The sequence below is a fragment of the Gobio gobio genome, assembly GCF_949357685.1.
Source record: "Gobio gobio genome assembly, chromosome: 25".
In the NCBI taxonomy this organism is placed as follows: Eukaryota; Metazoa; Chordata; class Actinopteri; order Cypriniformes; family Gobionidae; genus Gobio; species Gobio gobio.
Window position 1 is genome coordinate 22,150,735 of NC_137121.1, and position 27,755 is coordinate 22,178,489.

The following is a 27,755-nucleotide window of genomic DNA, read 5'->3' on the forward strand; positions in this document are numbered from 1 at the left end:
TAAACATAAAATAGCTTTTTTTTTTTTTTTTATTAATCAGTGGTTTGCTGAACGAATTGTCTCTGTCTTTAAATAAATTCAATTATAATTAATTTTCTTAAGGATAAAAAAAATCTATCTCTGCTAATGCTGTCAATTATATAGGGAGCCCTTTCTTGCACATTACTAATATTAAAGGTTACAATTAAGTTTTTGCATTAATTTCTAAATCTATTATAAAATGATTTGTTGTTAAAATATGTTAATTTACACAGTGGCCGTAACTTAAATTTACATAACTTGATTTATTTAAACATACATTAAACATACACATTAAATAATCAAGACAGGTCAAGTAAAATATAATGAATATATAATCTAATATAGTGCATATATTTATTGAAAGAGTTCATTTCTCTGGCAAACTAAAAAGCTGTGAACACTGAATGACTTGCCTGGGGTAAATGAAATGCTATGTGACATTGTTTACAAGCTGTTTTATTGACGTCTTTCTGCCATTGAAACACTGATTGAGCGATTACACAAGATATGATACCTTTCAGTAAGTTGTACTGTACTGTATCTTTCAACATACCTTTTGATTAGGGTGGCCATTTCCATAACACCAAAAAGGAGGACACTTTGCGGCATTTAGTGAGGCAAGAATAATGGCATACTACATAGGTGTACTCGCAACTACAATACAATTTTGTCCATCATATCGATGGTATCGTGATGCAGTGATTCTGAAATAGCCTACTCTATTCATTGCCAGACAATCTGATCTACGATATATTTTGAAATAGACCTATGTGTAACAGAAGAGGCAAAAAAGTGTTTGTTCACAGTATTTGTATTTATTCAAGACATTGTGAGATGAACCTGTCTTGCAAGGGCACAGTGCCTGAAAACATAACATTGCTGGACTTCTGGAAATAACAGAAATACATAAATAAACAAATAATGAATGCGAAAAATAAATACACATTTCAGTTCTTAACAAACAAGTTCACCCTCTGCAGCAGCTCAGGCAGCTCTTTGTTAAGAACTGAAATGTGTATTTATTTATTTTTCGTATTCATTATTTGTTTATGTATTTCTGTTATTTCCAGAAGTCCAGAAATGTTACATTTTCTGGCGCTGTGCCAGATTATTTGGTTATTTATGTATTTATTTTATACAGTATGACTGGTGATGCTTGACTGCATGATTATGATAGACTTTACAAAGCTCTTACAAAGATCTTGTCATCCTCCTGAGGTGATGTTGCTTCTCAAAAAAATTACCTAAGGGAAGACGTACCTGGGGCTCGTCGGTAACTTTAATGTTTTTCCGCGCTGGCATGTCGGTCAATGGCGGCTTTCCCTTGACTAACGTCCACTTCACAGCGACACAGTGTGCTTTTTGATATAAATTTGTGCTCTTTTGTCCATTCCGGATTAATGAGGTCTGACGTTTAGGCAGGATAACGCTATGATATGATGTAGCCAGCAGGTCGTGGAGGCTTGTTTAAGTTTTTAACCAATGATATATTAGATATTTATTTGACACCGCTTTCAGCCAATCATTTGTTTGACCAGAGATCTTACGGCATTAGACGCTATGCTGCTGCGTCCCAATAAAGATTCTTGAGAGGTTTTTTTTAGACCGATTCAGTGCAACTCCAAAAAGGAGGACAGGGAGCTTAAAATCCGGACTGTCCGGGCAAAATCCGGACGTGTGGCCACCCTACTTCTGATGTTCATTCATGTTTATTCCGTAACAAGTATTAAAGGAACACACCACTATTTTTGAAAATAGGCTCATTTTCCAACTCCCCTAGAGTTACACAGATGATGACTTGGTGACTGTTGGCTGTCAACAAGCCGCTCCATTCAGCTAGCTTCCTCGTGCTTAGATAACATCATGAAATTGCTACAAGATAAAGGCAAATTTCTATGAAGTTTCCAGATATCAACTGAATAGTCACACTTATTTAAGAAGGACAAGTACTGTGGCATCCAGACCTGTTGCGATGGTTTCAGTGAGAATTGAGACTTTGTTTGAGAAAGATAATCAGCATCCCTTGTGTTTATCTCAGTTTCAAGCCAGGCATCTTAAGGAACCCCATAAAATGGAGAGACAGCTACACCACAGGACTCATGCACTCATGTCTTTAAATTAGAGTTGGAGGGAGTGTTTTTTAAGAAAAATGTGCTAACAAAGTTTGGGGACTATAACTTTCACATGGTAATTTAGCACGGTTTGCCATAGGAATGCGACTAATGCTTCCAGAGATCCCACCATGGACATTTGCAATTAGATTATTGCAATCATTTAAAAAAATAAATAAAACGATTATTCTAACCAAAACTAGAGTCACGTGTATTTAGGCATGGAAAAATGTAAATGTGCAAACATTAGGGTTGGGTACCGTTCACATTTTAACCGGTACCTGAAATTCGGTACTCAACGGTACCTTTTTCGGTACTTTAGTGATGTTTACCTCAATAACTGTAAAGAAACTGCAAGTCATTTATAGATGTGTTATTGACATTATGCCAGAGCTGGCTTGGTCGCTGTCTGCCATTGTCTGTGATGTTAACTGTAATATTTACCGGTAAATAGTAGGCTACAAGCTACTTAATTGAATTCATAAAAACAACCATTTTAATATACTGTATTCAGCGCCTGAAAATAGGCTAACTTCTGTCAACCTAACCAACGTGACAACCTGCTTGAACAGGGAGCATGCTGGGGACTATTTTCAGGCGCTGCGTAATATCATTGCATAGCCATATCGGCCTAGAAAACGTGTCATTTTCCGTTAGTCTTAGTACACGATGTAACTACAGAAGCGTCAAGTTTTAAATAGGAAAAATATCGAAAGTCTTCGGTCATTTTTGAGCGAGATGCTAACGGTCTAATCAGATTCAATAAACTATGCTAAGCTATGCTAAAAGTGCTACCGCCAGACCCGGAGATCGGCTGAATGGATTCGAAAACGATAAAAATCAACTGTTTAACTCTAAGGGAATGTTCCTTTAAAACTAAAGTACCGGGTTCGGTACCCAATCCTAGCAAACATAAATGCATATTTCTTGTTAAGACCAGAAAAATAATAATACATACTGTACAGGGCAGTCGTGGCCAAAAGGTTAAAGATTCGATTCTCAACACCGTTCCCCAGGCGCCACAGTAAAAATGTCAGCTCACTGCTCTGGGTGTGTGTGTCCATGGTTTCCAGTGGAAATACATTTTGCATTTAAAAAAGTTAAGGAAAAAAACTGTTCACTGACAGAAATTATTTCCAGTATATATGCAAACATATACAGTTTTTATAATTCAGTGCTTGCTAAACACTACTTCCTTTGTTAAAAGTTATTTATTTATAGCATTGTTTGTAAACTCTGTTACAGACAAATTAGAAATAACATCAGTAACAGAGTTTGACGGTAACAGGATTGACCATTTTAAACTTTTTAGCCAAAAACTTCACTTGCTATCATAAATGCTAAGAGGACTATTAAAAAATGAATATTAAACCCACTGTGTAATCAGTGATACATTCTGTTTTCCTTTTGATTGTAATGTTGACGCTTTACAAAAGAACTCTTGGTGTAACAACTTTTTAGATTTAAATATTTTCTCAGAGAGCACACATACCTTCCAGTGCTTCAGATCTTATCAGTGAGGGAGAGTGACATCATTTCCTGTATCTTACATAGTCGTGGGTGATAATTCCACCAATTTAAAGGCAAAGTACGGTATGGTAACAGAATTGACGAAATCTTTATGGACATATTTTATAAGATAAGTTATTTTTAAACAATTTAATGTTGTAGAATTAGGTAAATGACTAGGACTTTTTTTAAATAAAATGTATGAAATATTACCAAAATAAATGTAAAATAAATTATTTTGATTACACAATTATACATGATGGAAAACATACACTGACTAATTCGGACAACAAGAAATCATGATTTTCAGCTCTATAAGACACTTTTTGCGGAAAAAAATATTATATTGTTATGGCCTGTAACATCTTGTGATCCATGACAATGAGTAACAAATTATTAAAATAACTAAGAATTTAACCATTTGAAAAAAGGTGAATAAAAATGGACACCAAATGTCCCTGCAATTATATAATCACCCATATACGCACAAGCACTCTGTTTAGCAAGTATATTTGCCAAAGATTCTCTAATACTAAAATTCAAGCTGATAATGTTTTTCTCATAAAAAACCCCATTAAAAATCCAATATTATTTTGTCTAAATAAACTAGATTTTTTGTATAACTTAAATTGAGCAGTAGATGACAGAATTGAGCATACACAATTTTTCATCTAAATTCATTTTTAAGTAATTTTTTCTTTCTTTTTTCCTCTTTTGCTTGTTTTAGGTCTCATTTAGGGTTTCCTCACCTCTTGTTTTTTTTAATTTACAGCCATATTTCTTGGTAAATGTCTACTCTATAGCCACAAAAGACAGTGACTAAGAGACTAAAAAACAAGACAATCACAGGCCACATGGGAGAGTAAGTCGAGCATGAAAAACGCTCCCGGAGCTTCAACAAGGCCTGGTTGTGTCTGTAGTGTATTAAAACCTCTAGTGAACTCACAGCCAGGTGATTGGAGGATGCTAAAGCCGGCTAATGCCGAATGATGTGGATGAGCGTAAGACGCTGTCTTAAGGATCAAACGCGCACACACTCACACACATGTGCACACTCAGTCAATGGGATATAGACTGGAGTCCTCCCTCCCTCCTTCTCTACTCTAATCGCAGTGTTGTGGTTTTCTCGCTGTGGCTCTGTGGTTGTTTTCTCCTCCCTCTCAGGAAACTCTCTGTCTCTCTCTCTTCGCTGTGTATATAAGTACGCTGTGGGTAGGCTTTTTAGCAGACAGAGAAAAACTATGCTAGTGTACTGTAGATGCAGAGAGGTGTGTGTAGTGAATCGTCAGCCGTATGTGACTGAGGCAGCGGCAGCGGCGTGGGATCTACAGGTGAGTGACCTCTAATTACTGTGACTCAATATATTATATATACACACTTCACGTGGACCTGTTGACATCAGCATGCTCTAAAAACAAAGCGCATGACGAAAGTAGGCACATTCCATCTTCTTATAGCATTTCTAAAATTGTTGTCTTTTGTTCTGAGTCAACTATAATTCACCGTTTTCTTTTCTGAACATTCTTTGTATTCAGACTTCAGTAAATGCTTTTGAACGAATGTATCCACATGCTTTGTGTTAACCTGTGAAGCGATATACATTTTTTAAAAGTGTCTTGGCAACATACCAAAGATGTCAAAGAGCAATGTTTGCCCTCTTTTTGATACTCAACTAGAGACAAAGATGTTTACACGTGGTTCAAAGAACTTTATATAGGGACGGACAATAAATGGGTACCATCAGCTGATATTAGAGAATTTTAAAATGTATCTCTATTGGATATTTAATTGTTCATGGTCATTTTATTTATTTTTACATTAACTTTGCCATCATCTAATGCTCACTTAAATGTAAATATTAACTACTAATTTCATGATATATTAAATGTAATCGTAAACGAATGTAAAAATGATTATACTTTTTACATACACATTTTAATATAGCATAAAAACACTTAATATCAAATTTCCACTGTTACACTGTTGTGACTTTTTTTGAATTTTAAAGTGGCAGGGCAAGACCTCTCCGCAAAGGAAATCAAATCAAAGAAAACCTAATTAGCTCATTCCAAATATATGCGTTCCTCAAAGGGTTTAATTTAAAGTTTACTGTCAGGAAATGTGCCGTGGCACCGCTGAGGTCTTTGAACAGTGGCTCTGTAAATATTTTGGAGGGTTTAAAGATGAGATTACATACTTCTGGATAAAGAGCTTCTCTTGGGTGACGGCTAGCGATGCTGGAGAAACTGACAGCATCTAACGTCAAAGTTTTCCAGGAGCCCATGATCATTGTGAAAACAGCGTGTGGCATATGGTGAAACTGAAAACATTGTGTCATTATACCATTTCACTGTCAGCATTACTTAAAAGTAGCTTTAGTTTCAGAAGTAGCTTATTGTGTCAGCAGTGCCCGAAATAGGATTCTTTGATCTTCAAGAGATCACTCATTATCCTTACTACCTAAGAGAACACAATCCACCTCAAAGCAAAACACGTCCTCAGATTAACCTTACGTATAACTCTGTTTGGGTTCCACCATGATTAAGATTCCCTTTTTAAGGTTTTGTCTACCATTCGAGCATCAAATGCAGCAATAAATTACCAAATTAAATCTCTTATCTGTGAACTTCGGATTCCAATGACTTTGAGGAAAGATCAAATGGAAAATATCTGCAATGACACAGAAGAACATCATCTCATTTCATTTGAGGCAAACAACCGATTAAACCACACATCTTCTGAGGAGCCCTGAGGTTTCTTTATGGCGATTCGAGAAACCTCTCTGTCTCCTGTTGTAAATCTGGCTTGGCCATATTTATGTTTCCAATTTGGATCAAATTTACATTTGGATATGACTGAATGAAGTCGCATCGAAATCCTAGCATCAGGTCGACTCCATGCCTTTTGTGGTTTCTCTGAAGCTGTCGCCTGAAAGGTTTCTGTAAAAACCACTCTCACTAAGCCACATGTATCTTAATTATTGCCAGAGAGGGCTGAGGGTTTGAGGAAGCTCAAAGATAAATAAAATACAGGCACAATCACTTCAATTCTCCATACCCCAATGTTTTCAATGATGGCTAACCGTAAAGCTTCATGGAAAATTTTATTCATTCCCCCCACTTGAATTTTCTCGCATCCTTAGGCATAATCAATTGTGAGATCCTTCATCCTCTCCATTTAAAAAAAACAAACAAACTTTTTGTCACACACAAGTCCATTCTGGATTACAGTATTTTAAGCCTTTAATAAGTTATCATTGTGTGAAGGTATTTCATGTACAAATACCATGAAGATCATCTGTGAAGCTCACTGCAAAGCAGAGGTCTTATTATGCAGGAAGTGGTTTAATTCTTCCCCCTCATGGCACGGGCCCGCCGCCAGTCCTAGGGGAAAAAGGAGCTAAAGCGCTCTCAGCCAGGCTCTTTCCACTCAATAACAACCACCACGGGGCTCCACAATTTGCCTTTATCCGCAACATTCCATGCCATACCTCATTTTTCAACCTCTGATTTTTCACATGACTGGCATTAATAACCTTTCAATGCATGTGTTACTGCCATAGTTACTAGTGATTGATCCCATGCCTTACTCTGAGAAATCAGAGACTCCTGATTATCTGGTACTAAAGAACATCCTGTAATATCTTTTAACAAACTTGGAGGCTTTTATTTAAACATAATGTTTAAATTTTATAACATCCACACTGTAATAACTAAAGCCAGATGAGAGGTTTCGGATACTGTACTTTACATACAGTGGTCCTAAGATTTTTGGACACTTGAGGTACTCTTGGAAATAAATGAATGCCATTGTATGATATGCCAAAATATCAAATGATGTGGGATTTATTGTAAAGACAACAAGCACATTGTACAATGGTTTTTATGTTTTAAATAATAGAGCAATTGACATACTGTTAAAAATTATCACATAGAAGGATCTGGGCACGCTGTGCCTCTTAAACATTAGTGGGACATGTTCAAAATGTATGTGATGAACTAAACCTGGATACTCTAAGTAGGGTCTGAACCATTCTAAGACCAGGATCCAGCAAAGGATGAAACCCCCCTATTTCAGCTCAAGTCTACCCCACAATCTTTTTGAAAAATGCAACTTGGGTGTGGATGGCTGTGAGAAGTAGGGATGGGAGTGGGTGTGGCAGGGCAAGGCAGGAGAGGAAGAGGTAACTGAATGCCCTGTTACATATATTTGATTAACCCTTTGAAACATGCGATCACACCGGTGTGATTAGAACGTTCAGAGCATCCTGCTAAATGATCAACTGCTAAATTCAAATGTGCTTTCGCGATTTGGCTGGAGCTGAGCCAGAAACGGGTGCACTCAGTGCTTGTCATTTAATCACAACTATTCAGTGTTCTATTTGAGGTTTTAGACATTTAAATACACCGTTTGTAAAATACACACTGGTGTCTATGGAACAATCCTTTCAATTATACACATTGTGTAAGTAACTACAAAGTTTACTTTATTCTTCTCCCACTTTACCGGCCACTTACTTTCATGTATTTTGAGAAATGGATAAATTGACGTGTTGTAAATCTGGCAGATCCGATTCTTTGAATTGTGGTACGAACTAATATGGCAGCGCCCATCGCGCTTTATCAGCCAACATGATCATTATAAAGGTTTTTAAACGACAAAACATTCACTTCTCAAGAAAAATGCTTGCACACAAACAGTTTCAATGCCCTGTCAGCATCGCAGGGAAAGCCATGCACCATGGAAACAAACACTTGAGACCCATGAACGCCTCTCTAAACTATGCAATCTCAGTTTCAGATGTCTGTCATTGGAAAGCACCACGTGGTGTCATGAATAAATAAGAGACAGGGTCTTTTCATAGGATAAAAAACTCAGTCTCATGAATAATCATGAGACACTGACATGTAATCGAAGTATTATAGTGCACTGCGACGTGGACAGAATGTAGATTTTAAACCCGGTAGACGAAAAAAAGCAAAATAATTAACTAACATTGTTAATTAATGCTAACATTGTCTTCAATTATGCTCAACACCTCTGTTCAAATCTCAGAACATTTTGTTTAGGGTTTCATGACCCTTTAAGCAGCAGGAAATACTGTCACACTGGATACCTAAACTACCAGGCGTTACGTCATTTCTAATGGTGTTCCTCAAGGCTAAATTTTGGGTCCTCTATTATTTAACCTATACATGCTTCCTTTAGCTGGTGTCATTAATCAGTACAATATTTCCTTTCACCAGTATGCAGATGACAACTCTATCTTTCACTTGCATCAGATGCCCACAATTCAATTTCCACCCTACTGGATAGTCTGCATAGTCAGCATAAAATTGTGGATGTTACAGAACATTCTGCAGCTAAACAAAGATTAGACAGGGGTTCTTGTATCGGTTATGATGCACAGAGAACATCTATGCTCCATATCTTGACTCACTATCACTAAAAGCCAGAAAATCAGGTCAAGAACTTAGGAATCATGTTTGACAGTGACCTCAGTTAAAAAAAAACATATCAGCAATGTTACTAAACAGCATATTATCACCTTGGAAACATCTCCAAAGTACGTGATATTCACTCCCCTTCTGACAATGAGAAACTTGTTCATGCATTTGTTACATCTAGACTTGACTTCTGCACTGGCGTTTTTGCTGGGTTACCAAAAAGATATTTTAAACACTTACAAAGAGTTCAGAATGCAGTTGCACAAACGCTAACTTGCTCTAAAATTAAAAATCACATTACTCAGATCCTTTCACTGGGTGCTAGTATGATTCAGAATAGAATTCAAGATCCTCTTATTAGTTTTTAAATGTCTTTGTTACCTCCCTAATATGCCTTTCTAAGTTGTTGAACAAATATACTCCAGCAAGATTGCTCCAAAAAATCCAACAGTAACTTGTTAATTATAACAAAACTCAAATTTGGCGAGTCAGCTTTTAGTCATTTCAGTCCCAAGCTATGGAGCTCTCTTCCTGACAACCTTCTAGCAATTGACTCACTATGCTTGCACTTGTAAAAAGTGTCTCAAAACTATTTGTTCACTAGGGCTTTGATTTATTTTATAGTTGTAAAGCACTTTGTAAACACTGTTTTTAAAAGGTGCTATATAAATAAAGCTGTACTTACATACTATTTACTGGTATAAACACTGGTATAAATCTGACTTCATATATCTATTAAAATCCACCTTGACACAGGCTGGTTAAAAGTCATTGTATGGCACAAAAAAGCGAAAGTTAGTTGTTAGAAACATATTTTTTTGTCAGACGCTACTAGGTTTGAAATTTGTTTACATCTAATGCCATGAAATTCATACCCTTTACCTTTTTTTTTGTCTTTGTCTTGTAATGCTCTAGCATGCAGATAGGGCATCTGGCGAGGGAAGCTATGATTATGGCTATGTGGGCGCCACACTGGTGAGAGTATGTGGCTGGATTTGGCCATTACCCTTGTGGTTAACTGCTGGTTTGACTGATGACTGCAACCCCCAAAGTAACATTTGACTCATAATCAAACCAAGCTGAAGCACAAAATGTTATGTTTATGCTTGACCTCTCCCTACTTTGCACATTTGTCTTGGCTCAAGACTCAGGGCTTCACGTCCATCTTAAAAATAAACACCTTTGCCATTATCTCCTGTGTCAGTAGCAAAAAGCTTTAATTCTTGACTGTCTATATGTTCATTCAGTTGCAAAATCTTCACAATTTCAGCTACTGAATTTTAACCCCATTTTATTTTACATTCAGTCAAATAAAGTGCTGGGCCGTGAGCCGTGGGAATGAAGCTAGGCCGGTGGCGTGGGTGCTAATGAGCGTCACCTGAGCGCCACACCGGTCCCGAGTCTTGGGCTGAATCCATATTCGCCCCCTATACCCTCAAATAGGGCATTATTTGAAGGGACAGCCACTTGTAGCTGTGTCCGAAAACATAGTGGACTTTATTGGCTGCACTCATTCACATTGCACCACAGTAACGAGTGTACATCCGATGTACACACAACGGCTGTCCGAATTCGCTCTCTCGTTTTCATTCACTCCTTCAAGTGGACTGTATTAGTGGACTAACCTAGGGAAGAGTGAATGAGGGTTTAGGGGGCGATTCGGATTCAGCCTTGCACTGTCGTCACTCCTCCTCATTAGCACTCGCACCACTGGTCTTGCTCCGTTCCCGCAGCTCTCGGCCCTGCCCTGCTTACCAGTGGCGCAAAAAGTGGGTATGCGCTATATGCGGCGCATAGGGGCGCAGCACCTTGGGGGCGCCAAAGCGATGGTATGAATTATTTTTGTTTGTTTGTATTTTCTATATGTAGCTGCTGTTGTGCGTTTCTAAATAGTTTCTGTATTTCCTCAATATTATATAACATTTTAGAGGACTAACAGGCTAGAGTAGGCGCCCTCATAAGATTCCATAATAGAATTTTGGATAATAATGGAATATCGCGAGTGGGCGCGCCTGGCGCCGGTGGCAAGCCAAAGTGTTCATATACGCTTGGGCGGGCGTCTGATTGCTCATTGACACGTCAAAAGCGTGCAATTTGACAGCAAAACGCGCATCCTTGATGCGTGATTTACCACAAAAATGTGTTCTGCGCTTTGGGGTCAAGGGAAACGCATTTCCCATGGGTTTTTATATTAAAAAGCATGACGTGTGATTTGCTATTTTTGCGTGACCCCAGAGCGGATGTTAAGAACGCGCGCTTATATGGTAAATCACGCGTCGAGGACGCGCGCTATGAGTCGGACAAGTCGCACAGTCGCACGTTATTAACGTGTAGCCTAGGCTAAACAGGTAAACCAAACAGACTGTGCAAACTTGTGTTTGAAGTATCCAAACAGACTAACGTGCTCTTTCCTTGGTGTTCTAAAAATTGCATGTTTACTTTTTAGGGCACACCTCTTATAAAGTAAAGTTACATATTGTTGACCATCTTTTTAAATCATTACACTATTTACCACGATACACTATGGCTGTTATAAGAATTAAATGAAATCAGTATCAACAAAATCCATCTTACCATTTATCAAAATCCACTTACACAGTAATTACAATTGCCTAAATAATGTAATGAGACTTTTAGATTAATGTTCTAAGTATAATATTTAAATTATAGAAATATGAAATAATTCAAGGCCTATGAAACCATAAACTGCCAGTATAGTTGGCGGCGTGAGTGGATTCTAAAATCATTCAACTAATTCGATCTAACCTATTCAAACACGGTGAATTATTCGAGAACGAAACCTATACTTTTTTTGAATCTATTTTTGTTGGAAAAATAGAGCAAAACTGTAAAAAATGACAACTTGTTGTTTATTGAACTGTTGTATAAAATTAATATCGCATTTTACAATCGTGCTGATATAGGCTACTCTGGAAAATAGCACTCTTGCTGGTATGATATTGCTTAACTCATAATTTCCTCTTTAATTACTTTCAAACAAATTTTTATGTTTGTTATTAGCCTATTTTTAATGAAAATACAACAACAATAAAATAGTACAGTAAAAAAACTTGCGTATATTAAACTTTTGTTAAAAAATTAATAAGACGGATGACAAAATAGCTATACCCGAATTATAACAAATAAATAAAAGATATTTGGAAATTCCCTTTTAAAACAGGGAACCCTCAGTTTGTGGTTTGTGTTTTTTGTTATTAACAAAAGTGATCTTGCGCTTGTGCCTCCGCTATCGTCCTGTCAATCATCTCGCTCGCGGCTATGATTACAGTTACAGTAAAATTTAAATTCACCATCATCGGTTCCCATCCTCAGCTGATCTGCATGACAGTTTTTGCAATGACCATCAATACTAGATAAATGGGCAAGTGAAAGGCACGCCATGTTACAATTTAGTAGGAACTAAAGAGCGCTCTAGAATGTTTGGTAGCATTGTTAGTATTGGGCATCGAGAACCGGTCCCTACTTGGAATCATTATAAAAATTCAGATTCTTTTCTTTCTTTTAGTTTCTTTATAAATGGGGGGCGCCAAAGTTGTTGCTGCATACCCCTCTGGCACTGGGTAGTTGCGCCCCTGCTGCTTACCACACTTGCCAAGAATAAATTGTCAAAGTTTGCACCATTGAGACTGCAAACAATTCATCAGTGCATGTTATTCTTAAGAAAATTAATTGTCTCTGTAATCTTAAGTCAAAATGTAATAACTTGCTCTACCTCTAAAATGACTTGTCCAATAAATCATCCCAGATGCAATGTCTAATGTTAACCAAAAAGCTATTTAGGCATTGTTTTAGCTATCTCGCATTCAGGTTTGGCTCAATTCTGGTATACAACACCCAGTTTCATGAAACAATTTACAATAGATACAATATCTTGTTGTAAATGCCATTTCATATTGACTTTAAGCTACTGTTTAACTTAAGAGCTATCAGTAGCTAATAGTAGGACATGACACAAGCAACGACAAGTTCATGGTTTCAATTCCTGCATGACCTGATAAAATATCTAGCTTGAATGAAATGCAAGTGGCCTTGAATAGAAGCATCTGCTAAATGTACATTTATAAATAACACTGTAAAACTGCCAACTCTGTTAGGTTACCTCAGACGGTCTTGTCACTTTATTTATTTTTTTGTCCCTCACAGGATGATTGACAGTTGCTTGGGCTGAGTCACGTAGCAGAATGCCCGGTGTGCCCTGCGGGGCCTTGCAACACCACACTGTGCCCGTAGCCTGTGCCATCATCTGTTCCTGGCTGTTGATCCTGGTCCATTCTGCCCTTTGCCAGAAACCTGCAAAGCTGCCTCTGGTGGGCCGCAAGCCTTTCCTGGCAGCCTGGAATGCTCCGCTGGATATGTGTACTCTGAAGTACAATATCAACGTCAGCCTTGATATTTTCCACATCAGCGGCAGTCCACGAGCCGTCCACACGGGCCAGAATGTCACCATCTTTTATGCCAACCGGCTGGGTTACTACCCTTTCTACAATGAGCAAGAGGTTCCCATCAACGGAGGCCTACCTCAGAACAGCAGTCTTGAAGCACATCTTCAAAAAGCCAGAAAAGACATAGCGCACTTCATCCCTTCGGAAGACTTCCGTGGCCTGGCCGTGATCGACTGGGAGTTCTGGAGGCCACAGTGGGATCGGAACTGGCACAAGAAAGACATTTACCGACAGCGTTCACGCGAGCTGATTGCACAGGCCTACCTTAATGTGACTGATGAACAGGTGGAGGAGCTGGCACGCTTGCGCTTCGAGAAGAGCGCCATGGAGTTCATGCAGGGCACGTTGCAGCTCGGTACACAAACTCGTCCGCATGGCCTCTGGGGTTTTTATCTCTACCCTGATTGTCACAATTACAATGTACATGTACACAACTACAGCGGCACATGCCCCCTACAGGAGGGGCTCCGTAATGACGAGCTGTTTTGGCTGTGGAACAGCAGCACTGCCCTTTTCCCAGCCCTCGCTATACGCAAGGGCCACACAGACAGCATTCGCAACCTGCACTTCTCGCAGAACAGGGTACTGGAGTCACTGCGACTGGCCTCCCTTACCTCATTGCCATATGAACTGCCTACATACGTCTACACACGCCTGGGGTACAGAGACGAGGCCATGGCTTTTCTGACTCAGGTAAGAGCATATATTCAATGAAAAATGGAAAAATCAAGAAGTACGTTGGGACACAAGTCCTCAAACCAGTTTTATCTTACAGTAAACATTACCAAAGAAGAATCTCTGTGACAATTCAAATTCTGTTATATTCAAAATCAATTATTAAACAAATTGTTATAATAACATTGTTTCTATCCCATTTTGCTTGTCTCTACACACAAACTGTTATGGAGTTTGAAATCAAGAGCTCCCTCTTGTGGTCCAACAGAATAAATAGAGAATATAAAGGATATGCTGGGTTTGACTATCACTCCCTTCACTATGACTAAATTTAAACTTGTTATAATCATTTCTGTAAAGCAATTTCATGCTTTAAGAAACTGTGGCAGTGAACTTACATTCTAATTATGTTATATACACATTTATTTTCATTTTACAGAAGGACTTGATACATACGATTGGAGAAAGCGCTGCTTTGGGAGCTGCAGGTTTTGTCATTTGGGGGGATCTTAACCTCACTTCCTCAAGGGTACGTTTTTTTTTAACACCGTTTCATATATATGGTATGTCAAATTTGGGGGTCCATGACATTAAAACATTCGAAAATGTCTACTGCACTTTTACGAAAAGAGACAGATTTAATTAATCATTGTGAGTGCGATCCCATGTTGTATTCACATTGATTTCTGGTTCAATAGAGAATGCATTAATAAACATGTATTGACAGCTAACTTTACACCAAGTTCCCTGCAGTTCAATGCCACAGTTTTAACTTCCTGAATATTCCTTTGTCCCCTCAGCACAATTGTTCCAAAGTGAAGGCATTTCTGAACTATAGACTGGGTCAGTACATTACTAATGTTACCCGGGCAGCAGAAGTCTGTAGTGACCTCCTGTGTCAGTCCAATGGGCGCTGTGTCCGTCGAGACCCACAGGCACCACACTACCTGCACCTGAGCCGCGGCAGCTATCAGATCCGATCCAACCGTAATGGCACCTTCACCGTAACCGGATGGCACTCTCAGCACGAGCGCCAGTTGCTGTCCGACAGGTTCCGCTGTCACTGTTACCAGGGGTACAAGGGAGACCGCTGCGACAGCATAGAGCAAGAGGAGACCGAAGAGGACAACATGATAAAAGAGGACGTGGACGAGGAGAATCCGAACAAACCGGAGGACCACAAAGACATAAGGGATACTGCTGTGCCTTTACAAAAAGCCTTGATCCTCACTGCTCTACTCCTTTTGTTGAACTTCAGTTGTATTTAGATGTGAAGTGTGTAATTTGTGCAACACTGGCATCATCAGGTGGAACAATAATCATTTTATATGTTTCCCAAACACGTCTGTGATTGGTCAATCAAACAGGTGGCTCACACCATTGGTTAAAGGGTTAGTTCACCCAAAAATGAAAATTCTGTCATTAATTACTTACCCTCATGTCGTTCGACACCCGTCAGACCTCCGTTCATCTTCAGAACAGAAATTAAGATATTTTAGTTGAAATCTGATGCCTCTGAAAGGCCTCCATTGGCTCAATGGCACTCTACACTCTAAAGACCCTTAAAAGGTACTAAAGACGTCGTTACAAAGTCCATCTCACTACAGTGGTTCTAAAATAACTTTATGAATCGGCGACAATAGTTTTTGTGCGCAAAAAAACCCTAAATAACGACTTCTATAGTGATGACGAATTCAAAACAAAGCATCATGAAGCTTCGAAGCGTTATGAATCACTGAGCCGAATGATGATTCGGATCGCGTGTCAAACCGCCAAACTGCTGAAATTTGGCGATTTAAACCGCTGAATCGACTCAGTGATTCATAACGCTTCGAAGCTTCATGATGCTTTGTTTTGAAATCGTCATCACTATGTAAGTCGTTATTTAGGGTTTTTTGCGCACAAAAACTATTGTCGCCGATTCATAAAGTTATTTTAGAACCACTGTAGTGAGATGGACTTTGTAACGACGTCTTTAGTACCTTTTAAGGGTCTTGAGAGTGTAGAGTGCCATTGAGCCAATGGAGGCCTTTCAGAGGCATCAGATTTCAACTAAAATATCTTAATTTCTGTTCCGAAGATGAACGGAGGTCTGACGGGTGTCGAACGACATGAGGGTAAGTAATTAATGACAGAATTTTCATTTTTGGGTGAACTAACCCTTTAAGCCCCTGTTATTGTGTTGGGCTGGATGGATTCAAAAACAAACAGAGAAAGGTTTTGAAAAAACTAGAGCCAATGTTTGGGTTGAAAATGGACTAACCCAGCGGTTGGGTTAAATGTTTGCTTAAAACAACCCAATCGCTTGGTTAAAACAACCCAATTGCTGGGTTAGTCCATTTTCAACCCAACTTGGGTTATTTTTAACCCAGCATTTTTTAGAGTGTTACACTAGTGGTCAGCCAATATGGATTTTTGATGGGCAATAACAATCTTAGAGAGCAGAGTGGCTAATAAATATATCATCAGGGATAAAGATACAAAATAATACATACCGCAATGAAATTACATGATGAGACATCAAGCTGTGCTTTCAAGTCACTCTTACCGTATTTTGATGTCATGCGCCATTTCGGTCTGGTCAGCGGGGCATTAAGTCAAACACACGTATTGACAAGGTATGGGTTGTAATTAAACCAATGAAGACCTGCAACCTCTTGATTGGGCCAATCACATTTCCCTCCCAGCTGAGCGACAATCACAAAGATGTTTTGGCGGCATTGAGAAACTTAGTAATTGTGCACACAAAGCAGATTTACATGTCTGAGATAACAATTATTTTGTTAGTTTCTAATTTTAGCCTTTAATAATAATAATAGCTAACAAGGCTCGGTTTTTTTTGGTATTTTTTCCTTTAACATGAATCGATATTGAATCATATCGTACGTTTATGATTTTTGTGTCAAGCACTCATAAAAACAGTAGGCTAACAGTTATTGTACCATGAAAACATTGTAACTTGTTAATGAAATTTCATAACTTAATGAAATTCTGTTTAGCTTTACTTTTTTTACTTGAGAAGAAAAACAAATGGAGGGCGATCGACATTGTCAGGTGGTTTTCCTGGTGTGAGTTTTGTTTTACGGGAAACAACGGAGAAAAAAGAGAAATAAATACTCCACCTTCATGGCATGTTTGTGGCTGCCAAGTTTCAGCTATAGAAGCACGCTACATCCGTTTGGTGAAGCGTGCTCACTCTCATTGGCTATCGCGGGTATCAATCCGATCGCCCGATCAAGAGTTGGGCTAGGGTTAGATTTGGAATCGTGCAGGCTCTGAGACGATTGAGAGCAGTAAAATAATCATAATGACACCACACAATCAAGGATTTTTTAGACAAAAAGTCATTTGCGAGAAGCGAAACGGGATCGCTGGGGGTTGCAAATCGGCCCAATTCTTCAAGCGTGTGGCCAGCCTAATGCAGACAGAACAGGAGCTCCTATGTGTCTGCGTTCAGGCACTGGCGTTCTCAACGCTGTCAAAATAAAAGTTCATCAGACAGGCTTATAACACTTATCGGCCAAACAGAAAAACTTTGAAAAATCAGCCAATAACTAAAAAATACCAAATACCAGCCTTGGCGATATAATGGTTGACCACTAGTTTACACTTTTCGAAGAGGAATCAAACTGATAGTTGTTTTTTCTCCTATCTCATATTAAAATATTTTAATTTAAAAAAAATACACTTCACCTTTAAGAAAAAGTGGTCAAAGCACCGCTTGATGGCACATCATGACTTGAATGACATGAATGATAATCGTTACAATGGTGCTGTGTGATAATGTAGACGAGATGCAAGCCTTGTTTGCACAAACTTCAGGCTGAATAGATTCTAATAACTGTTCTGGATGAATGAATTTGTCAATGTTTTCTGACAGGAAAGGTTTTTACAAAGCACTGACACCAAGATGCTTCCCGTGACATATAGCAAGTTTATCTCTAACAACAATGCTGCTGTCAGAGTACTTCAAAGTCAGGGAGCGCTGGCTATTCAAAACGTACTTAAAATTAGGCAAGATCGACATATGATATACACGTGGCTTTATAATCTAAACTGGCCAAATAGTATATCTGTCAAAATAGCTACATACCAAATCGCTAAACATAATATAGGTTATAGACATTATTTGAAGTGACTTAGTGCTAGTGGAGCAAAATAATCCTTAGCCTATTGGATATAGTCATAAAATATTATGTGCATCAATTTATAATTATATTTTCAAAAAAAGAAATACAGATAGAATACACAAATTCATCAAATACAGTACAAATGCCAACATATGACAAATGTCATTATACCATTATATGAAACAAACAATTAATCATTATATCATTCATCATACTTTTAAGCTTTTATCGATATTGCACAATAGAATAAATCATTGTACTCATCAGATTAATGATGAGAAAACTCAGTGGACACAACCAGAATTGAAGCTAGTTAAATTGAATTACAAAAAAATCTCTTTGTATTATTTTATTTTGTTGTCCCTCAAATTCCTGAAATGTGTGTTAAACCAAAGATTATGCATTTACACATGTACGTTTGCATTTGTTCAACTACAGAATGCTGTGGTAGGTGAAAACTCATTATGATTGTATGTTAAATTGTGCTCCTGTCTTTTTTGTTCTTGTCTGAATGAGGCCAGAATGATTGATACTGAAAAAAAGAAAGGTATATACCTCAATCTTTCAGTACTTTGAATACTTTCAATTAGCAGAATCTGCAATTTTTTAGAAACTAGATGTCTACACATAGTATTGCATGTCCAATTTCAGGTTGAAGGATAATTGGACCATGTTTTGTCACTATTTTCACCCAATATACATTTCTCTAATGTATATAGACAGTCGTTTGTATGGGACACTATTATCAGAGCCTTCTATATTTGTCAAAGTGTCTTTTTTACCTCAGTGCTAAACTTTGCCAGTGTCCAATATTTCTATTTCCATAGAGCTCTTTTTTCATCTCAAAGTCTTATATGCAATGTGTAATTAATTACTTGATTTTTATTTTATTTTACATTAAGCAATACAATTAACCAAATACTCGAAGACAAATGTTGCTTGATTCTTGATGCACTGCAAATAAAGGATTGTAACCTGGTCTTTTTTATTGTCACAATTTTCTTTGAATGCACAGGGATTGCAACCAATTTACCTGTACCTCAATTTACAAACAAAATCTGCTTACATTTTTATGCCTTTATTACTCACAGTGCAGGGTGGAAAATGAATTTTTGGTTCATTGTCCGGTTGTATTACCAAGTAGCAACTTCAAGCTTCAACCGGCAGACAGATGGCATTACATTTTCCTGAAAAACCTTAGGAATTCATTTTGCCATTGATAATAGCAAGCTGTCCAGGCCAACATTACAGTTGGGATGAGGTTTTGATATGCTTCAAAACTCCAGGTAAATCCAAAATTGTATCACCAAGAGTCTCCAAGATTGATTTCAATTTTTTTGTAGCCCAAGAACATATTGAACGTTTACACTAATCCTTTTCCAGTTACATACATGCATAGTCTTGTGTTTTTTAAACATTGACCCCTGTTAATATTTAACAGGAACCTGAGCAAGCTACATTTTGGTACAAGAGAGACCCATTTCCCTCGGTAAGACACTCATTATTTCTAAATCTCAAACTAAACCACCATTTAATTACATGCATTTTAATAATAAAGGCGTCTCATAGCATTTTAAAAATGCACCTGCTCGCCATATTGTTCTAGCAAAGATAGTTTGGTCAAATTAATTTGGTAGCACTTTATTTTCCAGTCCTGTTTCATAGTTCATACTATGTACTTATTGTAGCAACTGGGTAATAACTAGGTACTAACTCTGAACCTAACCCCAGATAGGGGATTTCATCTTTATTTTTATTTCCTTTTAATTTCCTTTTAATTCCTATTATAACTATTATACTATATATATTTTTATTTTATTCACTTATAACTATTTTAACTTCATTTCTGTGTAAAGCACTTTGAATTGCCACTGTGTATGAAATGTGCTATACAAATAAACTTGCCTTGCCTTGCCTTGCCTAACCTTAACCCATGTTGTTACCTTAACATTACTCTGTATTTATGTCGGAAAAGCATTGAAAGTGCTCAGCCACATACTGTAAAATAAAGTGCAACATTATATTTCAAGTGCTGTGCCAAAACAATCATATAAGCTACTATAGCACAAACGTTTCACTCATTTCAAAATATCATTAAAACTGACATTTTTGTTCTCAATCAAGGTATTCAGATGGAAGTCCACAGGAAACAACGGTTACCCTTTTACACCATTCTCTTCATGACATTTGGGCATCTTAACACATCATCATCTCCTCTACCAACAGCAGCACCTCTCTTCCATAGGCCTTTTGTGCTGTTATGGAATGCTCCTATTTCCAAATGCCAACAATTGAAGATCCCTCTAGATTTATCGATGTTCCAAGTGGTCACCACACCTTCCAAGGTGCGCAATCAATCCCTGACCCTGTTCTACAAAAATCGACTTGGGCTTTACCCCTATGTAGACCTCCACTCCTTGAAGGAGTATAACGGTGGCATCCCACAAAGGGGCAACCTGTCTGCTAGTTTGGAAAAAGCTAAGGAAGAGTTTACCCATTACATTCTGGACTCAACCGCTGGTCTGGCTGTCATGGATTGGGAAGAGTGGCTTCCAATATTTGACCAGAATTTGGACGTCAAGGAGATGTATAAAGAACTGTCCATCAACTACACCCTCGAGCAGAACGCTTCTCTCAACTTGCAACAAGCAAGCAGCGAAGCCAAAAAACAATTCCAGAAAGAAGCCAGATGTTTCATGGAGGAGACTCTGAAGGTGGGAATCTATCATCGACCTTGGTACCTATGGGGCTACTACTTGTTCCCAGACTGCTATAACTATGACTTTGAGAAGGCAAATTATACAGGTACTTGTTCAGAGAACACAAAACAGTTGAACAACGAGCTGCTGTGGCTGTGGGAGGTTAGCACTGCCCTTTACCCCTCAGCATACCTGCCGGTCTCCGTGAGTGGAAGCAAGAGTGCTGCACTGTTTGTACGTCACCAGATGCAAGAGGCAATGAGAGTGGCAGCCCTGCCAAAACACCGCCACACTGCACCGGTCTACATCTACCTACGGCCTCTCTTAAGAGACCAAAAGGAGCTTTACATGAATGAGGTACAGTATGGAGACTACTTGTTGTTATAGACCATTGAGTTGGCAACTATGGTACTATGGAATAGTCTAGGACAGGGATGGGCAACTTCAGTCCTTAAGGGCCAAGGTCCTGCAGAGTTTAGCTCCAATCCTAATAAAACACACCTGAACAAGCTAATCACTGTCTTCAGGATTAATAGAAAGCTACAGGCAGGTGAGGTTTTTTTTTAATCAGGTTTGGAACTAAACTCTGCAGGACAGTGACCCTCCAGGTCCAAAGTTGCCCATCCCTGGTCTAGGACAAGGGTGTTTAAAGGTCCCATTCCGCATGATCCCATTGTTCAAACTTTAGTTAGTGTGTAATGTTGCTGTTAGAGCATAAATAATACCTGTAAAATTATAAAGCTCAAAGTTCAATGCCAAGCGAGATATTTTATTTAACAGAAGTTCCCTTTCAAAGCCTACAGCGAACGGCTGGCTTGGACTACATCCTGGTACTTCCTTCTTTAATTACGTCAGTAGAGCAGTAGAACAGACTTACCTCCGCCCACAAAGAAACGCGAAAAAGGGGGCGCGGTCTTGTTGCTGTCCCACGTGGAGAAGCGGACGTGTCGCGTGGAGAAAAGGAACTGTTGCGTTGAGTGTGTTTATCGCCATGTCGTCGAGACGCTGTTATTTTCATCCAGGAGTCAAATCACCTTTGTTTGGCTTTCCCAGGGACGCTGTAGAGATTATTGAACGCATACATCTCTCCGTTAAGAGGCGTGACCTTTCCAACATGCGCTAAGCTGCTGTCGAATCACAACACAGGAACTGCTGGCACGTGCGCTAAGCTGCGGTCGAATTACAACACGGTAAGCGCTGGCACAATCAGAACTCGTTACGTATTTCTGAAGGAGGGACTTCATAGAAAGAGGAAATCACCAGCCGTTTTTAGGACAGTGAAAACAGCGGTACACAGATAAGTACATTGTGTGAAAAATACTGTGTTTTTTTACACGCGAAACATGAACACATGTTATATTGCACACTGTAAACACAATCAAAGCTTCAAAAAAACACGAAGAACGGGACCTTTAAACCTGTTCCTGGAGGGTCAATGTCTTGCAGAATCTAGCTCCAAATTGCTCAAACACACTTGCAGCAAAACTCTGCAGGATAGTGACTCTCCAGGAGCAGGACTGGACACCCTTGTCTAGGCCACATAGGTTTTTTGCTTTAATATGCTGTCTGTTTCTCTCTAGATTGACTTAGTTAGCAGTATAGGTGAGAGTGCAGCTCTGGGGGCTTCTGGGGCTGTGCTGTGGGGGGCTAGTGCTGATTACAATGACAAGGTAATTTTCTAATTTTAAATTTAATTTAATTTAAATGGACAGTTCACCCAAAAATGGTTGTTCTATTTCGGGGGGTGTCCAAACTCTGTTCTGGAGGGCCACTGTCCTGCAAAGTTTAGCTCTAACTTGCCTCAACAACACACCTGCCAGGAAATTTCTAGTAGACTTTGATTAGCTGGTTCAGGTTTGTTTAATTGGGGTTGTAGCTGAACTCTGCAGGACTGTGAGCAATCCATCCAGGAGCAGGATTGGACACCCCTGTTCTATGTTGTTCCAAAGCCATATTATTTTCTTTCTTCTGTAAAACACTAAATATGATGTTCTGTGCAATATTCTTGCTGCTATTACGGAGGCCGGGTCTATTGAGCTAAAAAATGCTCTCACATCACAATCATGTTTGCATCTGTTTGAAAATGGCAAATCAAGATGCTACATGGCCAGGTTTGGTTTGACACCATTGACAGTTTTAGACCCAGAGACCTATATACACCTCGCTTTATGCAAAATATTTTATTTAGAATTATTGTGCTCCCATTCTATTGTGTCTGTTTGGCACACTTGCTCGTTCAGTGAAGTCTGTAACATTTAATGGAGACTTGGTTGCTTTAAACTCTATGCTTAATAGTTAGTTGCTTAATATAAAGCATGTCTTAAAGTTTAAGACGACTCGGATTTAGGGATGTGACGGTGAGGAACTTTCCCCACCGGTTAATCGACGTGTGACAACACAGGTAATACCGGTATCACCGGCGAGGGCTTGTAAATCACCAATTCTATCTAACCTAACCAGGCATTGATCGGTCTATGTGTGAGACGCACGCCATGAATGAATGACAATTCGTCCGTGAACCCTTGTTTATACTCGACGCGTCCGCACCATGGTCCGAACGAACGAGCGCGAGGGTGCGCGCGGCAAAAATTATGTCATCTCAGAGTGTCAGACTCGGAGACGGAGTCACAGACGAAAGGAAACAATGCGCGCTCTGTGCGGCCGTGCACATTTTACTTTCGGTTTTGAATTAGCTCCAATTCGGTGGCGGGTTGCTTGAATTGTGGGTTCATTAGCCTATTATTTTATATGAAAAACACAACAACAAAACAAATGACAAACTCCCTTAAATAGGCGCTTTTACGTTTCGCTTTGAAACCAAATCTTCCGCGATCATCTCAGCCAGCTCCTCACTCTATGATGAATGAAATCTGATGAATGACTCCTGCCGAGACTCACGGTCGGGTCATGCTTTATTAAGCAGACACGTTCAGTTTTAATTTGTATTGTCTGTTCTCTAACTGAACTGAATCATTTTATTAGGATGAAATTTTAAAAAAAAACGCCGGTGAGGCGGTGCCACGGTGGGCAAGGGATGTAAGCGGTGTTGAGTCTGAACACCGGCAACACCGACTATCGTAGCAAGCCTACACGGATTATGTATTTGTAATCGGATCTCGCTCTATATCATCAGCTAGTGTATATTGATTTGGTATTGGTCCATCCTATTGCTCATTTGGAAATATACTGACATACCTTACAAAGTTGATATTAGTGTTGTCAAAAGTACAGACTTCGGTACCAAGTCGGTACTGAAATGTAAAAAATGTGACGCTTTGAGCACTGAGCGGAATTGTTAACACCTCTGAATCACTAAAATCCATAGTCACTAAAGTCACTAAATCCATAATGCTTGTGTGTCACTGATCTCTTACCTCATATAAGCTACTGTTTTGTCAATTTGCAATTTTGCCAAAAAGAAAATTCCAGAATGCTTTATGGTTTTTTTAACATGAAATGTGGCATGCCGTGAATAACCATATATATTGTACACGAACACATATTAGATTTAAAAGCTCAGAATTTTTTTTCAGTAGATTATTCAGTTATGGTCTGCACATAAATATATCATATGAATTCAAAATACTTGGAAATTGGAATATATTAGTTATATGGACCACTTTTTGATACTTTAAATGGTACGATGTTGTCATTTCTAGAGCTTAATAGTACTTGACCCATGGTAGAAAGAAAATGTTATGTTTTTGGACAACATGAGCATGAATACATTTTAATTTTGTGTGAAATTTAATATTTTGAATGCTTCTTATTCCTTTCAGACCTCTTGTGAAGCCTTGTCTACATACCTATCTGACACTTTAAACCCCTATATCGCCAATGTCACCTCTGCGGCCCATTTATGCAGCAAAAATCTCTGTCAAGGCAATGGACGTTGTGTCCGAAAAAACTACAACTCGGATGATTACCTCCACATTAGTTCAGAAAGCCACCAAATCAGTAGGAAAGATGGGAAATATGTGGTAACAGGTAGCCCTTCCCCAGGTGACTTCACTTACTGGGAAAATAAATTTACCTGTCAGTGCTATGCAGACAGGAAGTGCACAGCTACAATAGAATAAGCAGGCAAATTTAGTGTATTTGGAAAGAGTAATTCATTTACACACTACTTTATAATTTTTTTATATAACCTAACAGATACATGTCAGCAGCTGTAGTGCTGGGCAGTATGACCAAAAATGTATATCACTGTATTTTTCTAAATTATATCGGTTTCACGGTATATGACGGTATTTTTTTCCCCTATTCATGACAGGGTGTCTGTTAACCACATTTTCTACTTATTGAGAGGAAATACTGCAGTAGATTGACTAGAATACCCTGTTTTACTGTCACGAGTGAATATTGTAGAAAAACTCCACACTAGAGTTAATACAGGTTTGCAAAATCCCACAAAATGATGCTATGGAGAGACAATAAAACACAGACCCACAACACACTACAGGCACATGAATATAAAAATATGACCACGGAGAGAAAAAAGTTGAGGGCACCTTAAGCATTTTAAAAATCTAACCCTTTAAAACAACAAACTGACAAAACGAGGGGAGAAATGCGGATATTTGCAATACATTTAAGAGCATTCTCTGAACAAATGACATACATCAGTTTAACACAATGAATAAAGCAGTTACTTTTTTGCCCATTCTTCTTTGAATTGTCAGTTTATTTATTAACTTGCATCATTCATTGTCTTTCCATCCATCGTGTCATTGCAGTCGTGATCAGATGTATGGTTGTATCAGCCCAGTAAACACAGAATGTTCCCCTAACGTTCCCATATGGTTCCCGTTTGGTTATTTTTTGGGGAACCAAATAAGAACGTTCTGAGAACGTTCTCTATTGGTTCCCTTTTTTAACCTAAAGAGAACGTTCCCAGATAATTTTACAACCTAAGGAGAACGTTCCCTGTAGGTTATTTTTTGGGGTAATTTTAAAACATAAAGAGAACGTTCCCAGATCGTTCCCTGTAGGTAATTTTTTTGGGTTAATTTTATAACATTAAGAGAACGTTCCCAGAAGGTTATTTTTTGGGTTAATTTTATAACATAAAGAGAACGTTCCCTGTTGGTTATTTTTGGGTTTTATTTTTATAACCTAAAGAGAATGTTCCCAGAATTACAAAATTAACTGTATAATATCCATCTGTATAATATGATGTAAGACACTAACCAGGTCTAGTGTTCAAACAGCTGCACCACATTAATAAGTGGCAAAACACTTCTGTATTCAGCTCACTGGGGGGAAAAAAAGAAATAAAAAAGAGGCAGTCAGGTAAGAGTGTAAATATTTGTGTTTTTTTACCATTGCATACACATTTTTGGGTTGTAATCTCTTGGGTAAGACGCCAATACAATAGCAATTCATTTTTAAAAAGTTTTATCAAAACAGGAACAAATGGAACAACATAACAAGGTCTTGTTACAGCATTAAAAATATTAATAAATAATAATAAACTGGGGAAATAGTTTTAAAGCAGGAACAATAAAGGGGGTGGGGGTGATTTTGAAAGCAAGAGTGTAAAGAATAGTTTCAGCTTCATGCACACAAGAGTAAGCAACAAAATAATCAACATCACTCAAAATCAACATGAACATCCCCATACACAATAAAACAGTGATAGGCAGTGATGTCAGGGATAGTGTGTCCATTTTAAATTGAGAGAGCCTTGGTGAGCAGCTGCAGCACTATAAAAGGGAGATAATAAATTAGAAGCATATTGGAAACATTGTAATGCTGATTTCACTTGGCTATTATTTAGATATTAAAAGGGGGGGGGGGGTAAATTGATAAATTGTTACAACTTTTACTTCGACTGTGGTCTTAAGGGCTTTGTCGACAGCTCACAGCTGGTGTTGTTCCATGAAACAAAAAGTCATACATGACTGGAGTGACATTAGGTAAAGTAAATTACTTTTTAAGGTGCTATAAACACTGCTGTCACATGTAGTAATGAGTAAATTATATATAGGTTTATTTTTTGCAGAGTTTCACCAATATTTTTTTTAACACATGTCCATGAGCCTGCAACGCTGGAGACTGACAGTTGGACGGCTCTGGAAGCATTATTTTAAAATGACACTACACAGTCAGACAGGATTAACATCATAATCTACGGGTAAACAAGGTTTGTTTTTCGTACGTGGATTAATCATCAGTGTTTACAGTTGATGATTTGAGATGATCCAGGATTGTTAGATTCTTTGAAGTCATACAGTTGTGCTCAGAATTATTCATACCCTTTGTAAATATGACCAAAGAAGGCTGTGAAAATAAATCTGCTTTGTTCATCATTTTGATCTTTTATTTTAAAAAGTTACAAAAATCCAACCGTTTATTGGAGAATAAGAATTTTAAATGGTTAATAATAATACTAATAATAATAATCTCATTATGAAATAAATGTTTTCTCTAATACACACTGCTCACAATGAATCATGAATTAATAATTATTAATAATTAATCAGGATTAACAATGCAGATTTGTTCACAGCCTCCTTTGATCATATTTACAAAGGGTATGAATAATTTTGAGCACAACTGTACATAATGTGTATATTACTGAATAATTAATAATATATATATATAATCTATTATAATATAATATATATAATCTCTATAATAATAGAGACAATTTTACTCATTGAGAGATTTATTTGTGAGTGAATAATTATCTTAATTT

General features: G+C 38.2%; 1 protein-coding gene across 1 annotated transcript; it reads left to right on the forward strand.

The window, feature by feature from the left end:
• Positions 1-4,867: 4,867 nt before the first annotated feature.
• hyal4 (hyaluronidase 4) lies at positions 4,868-26,343 on the forward strand. Its single transcript, XM_079808784.1, has 8 exons — positions 4,868-4,972; positions 13,253-14,244; positions 14,666-14,755; positions 15,027-15,472; positions 19,811-19,845; positions 20,481-21,412; positions 22,636-22,725; positions 24,835-26,343. The coding sequence occupies exons 2-8, from the start codon at positions 13,291-13,293 to the stop codon at positions 25,132-25,134; spliced, it is 2,847 nt and encodes a 948-aa protein (XP_079664910.1). The 5' UTR covers positions 4,868-4,972; positions 13,253-13,290; the 3' UTR covers positions 25,135-26,343.
• Positions 26,344-27,755: the final 1,412 nt, after the last annotated feature.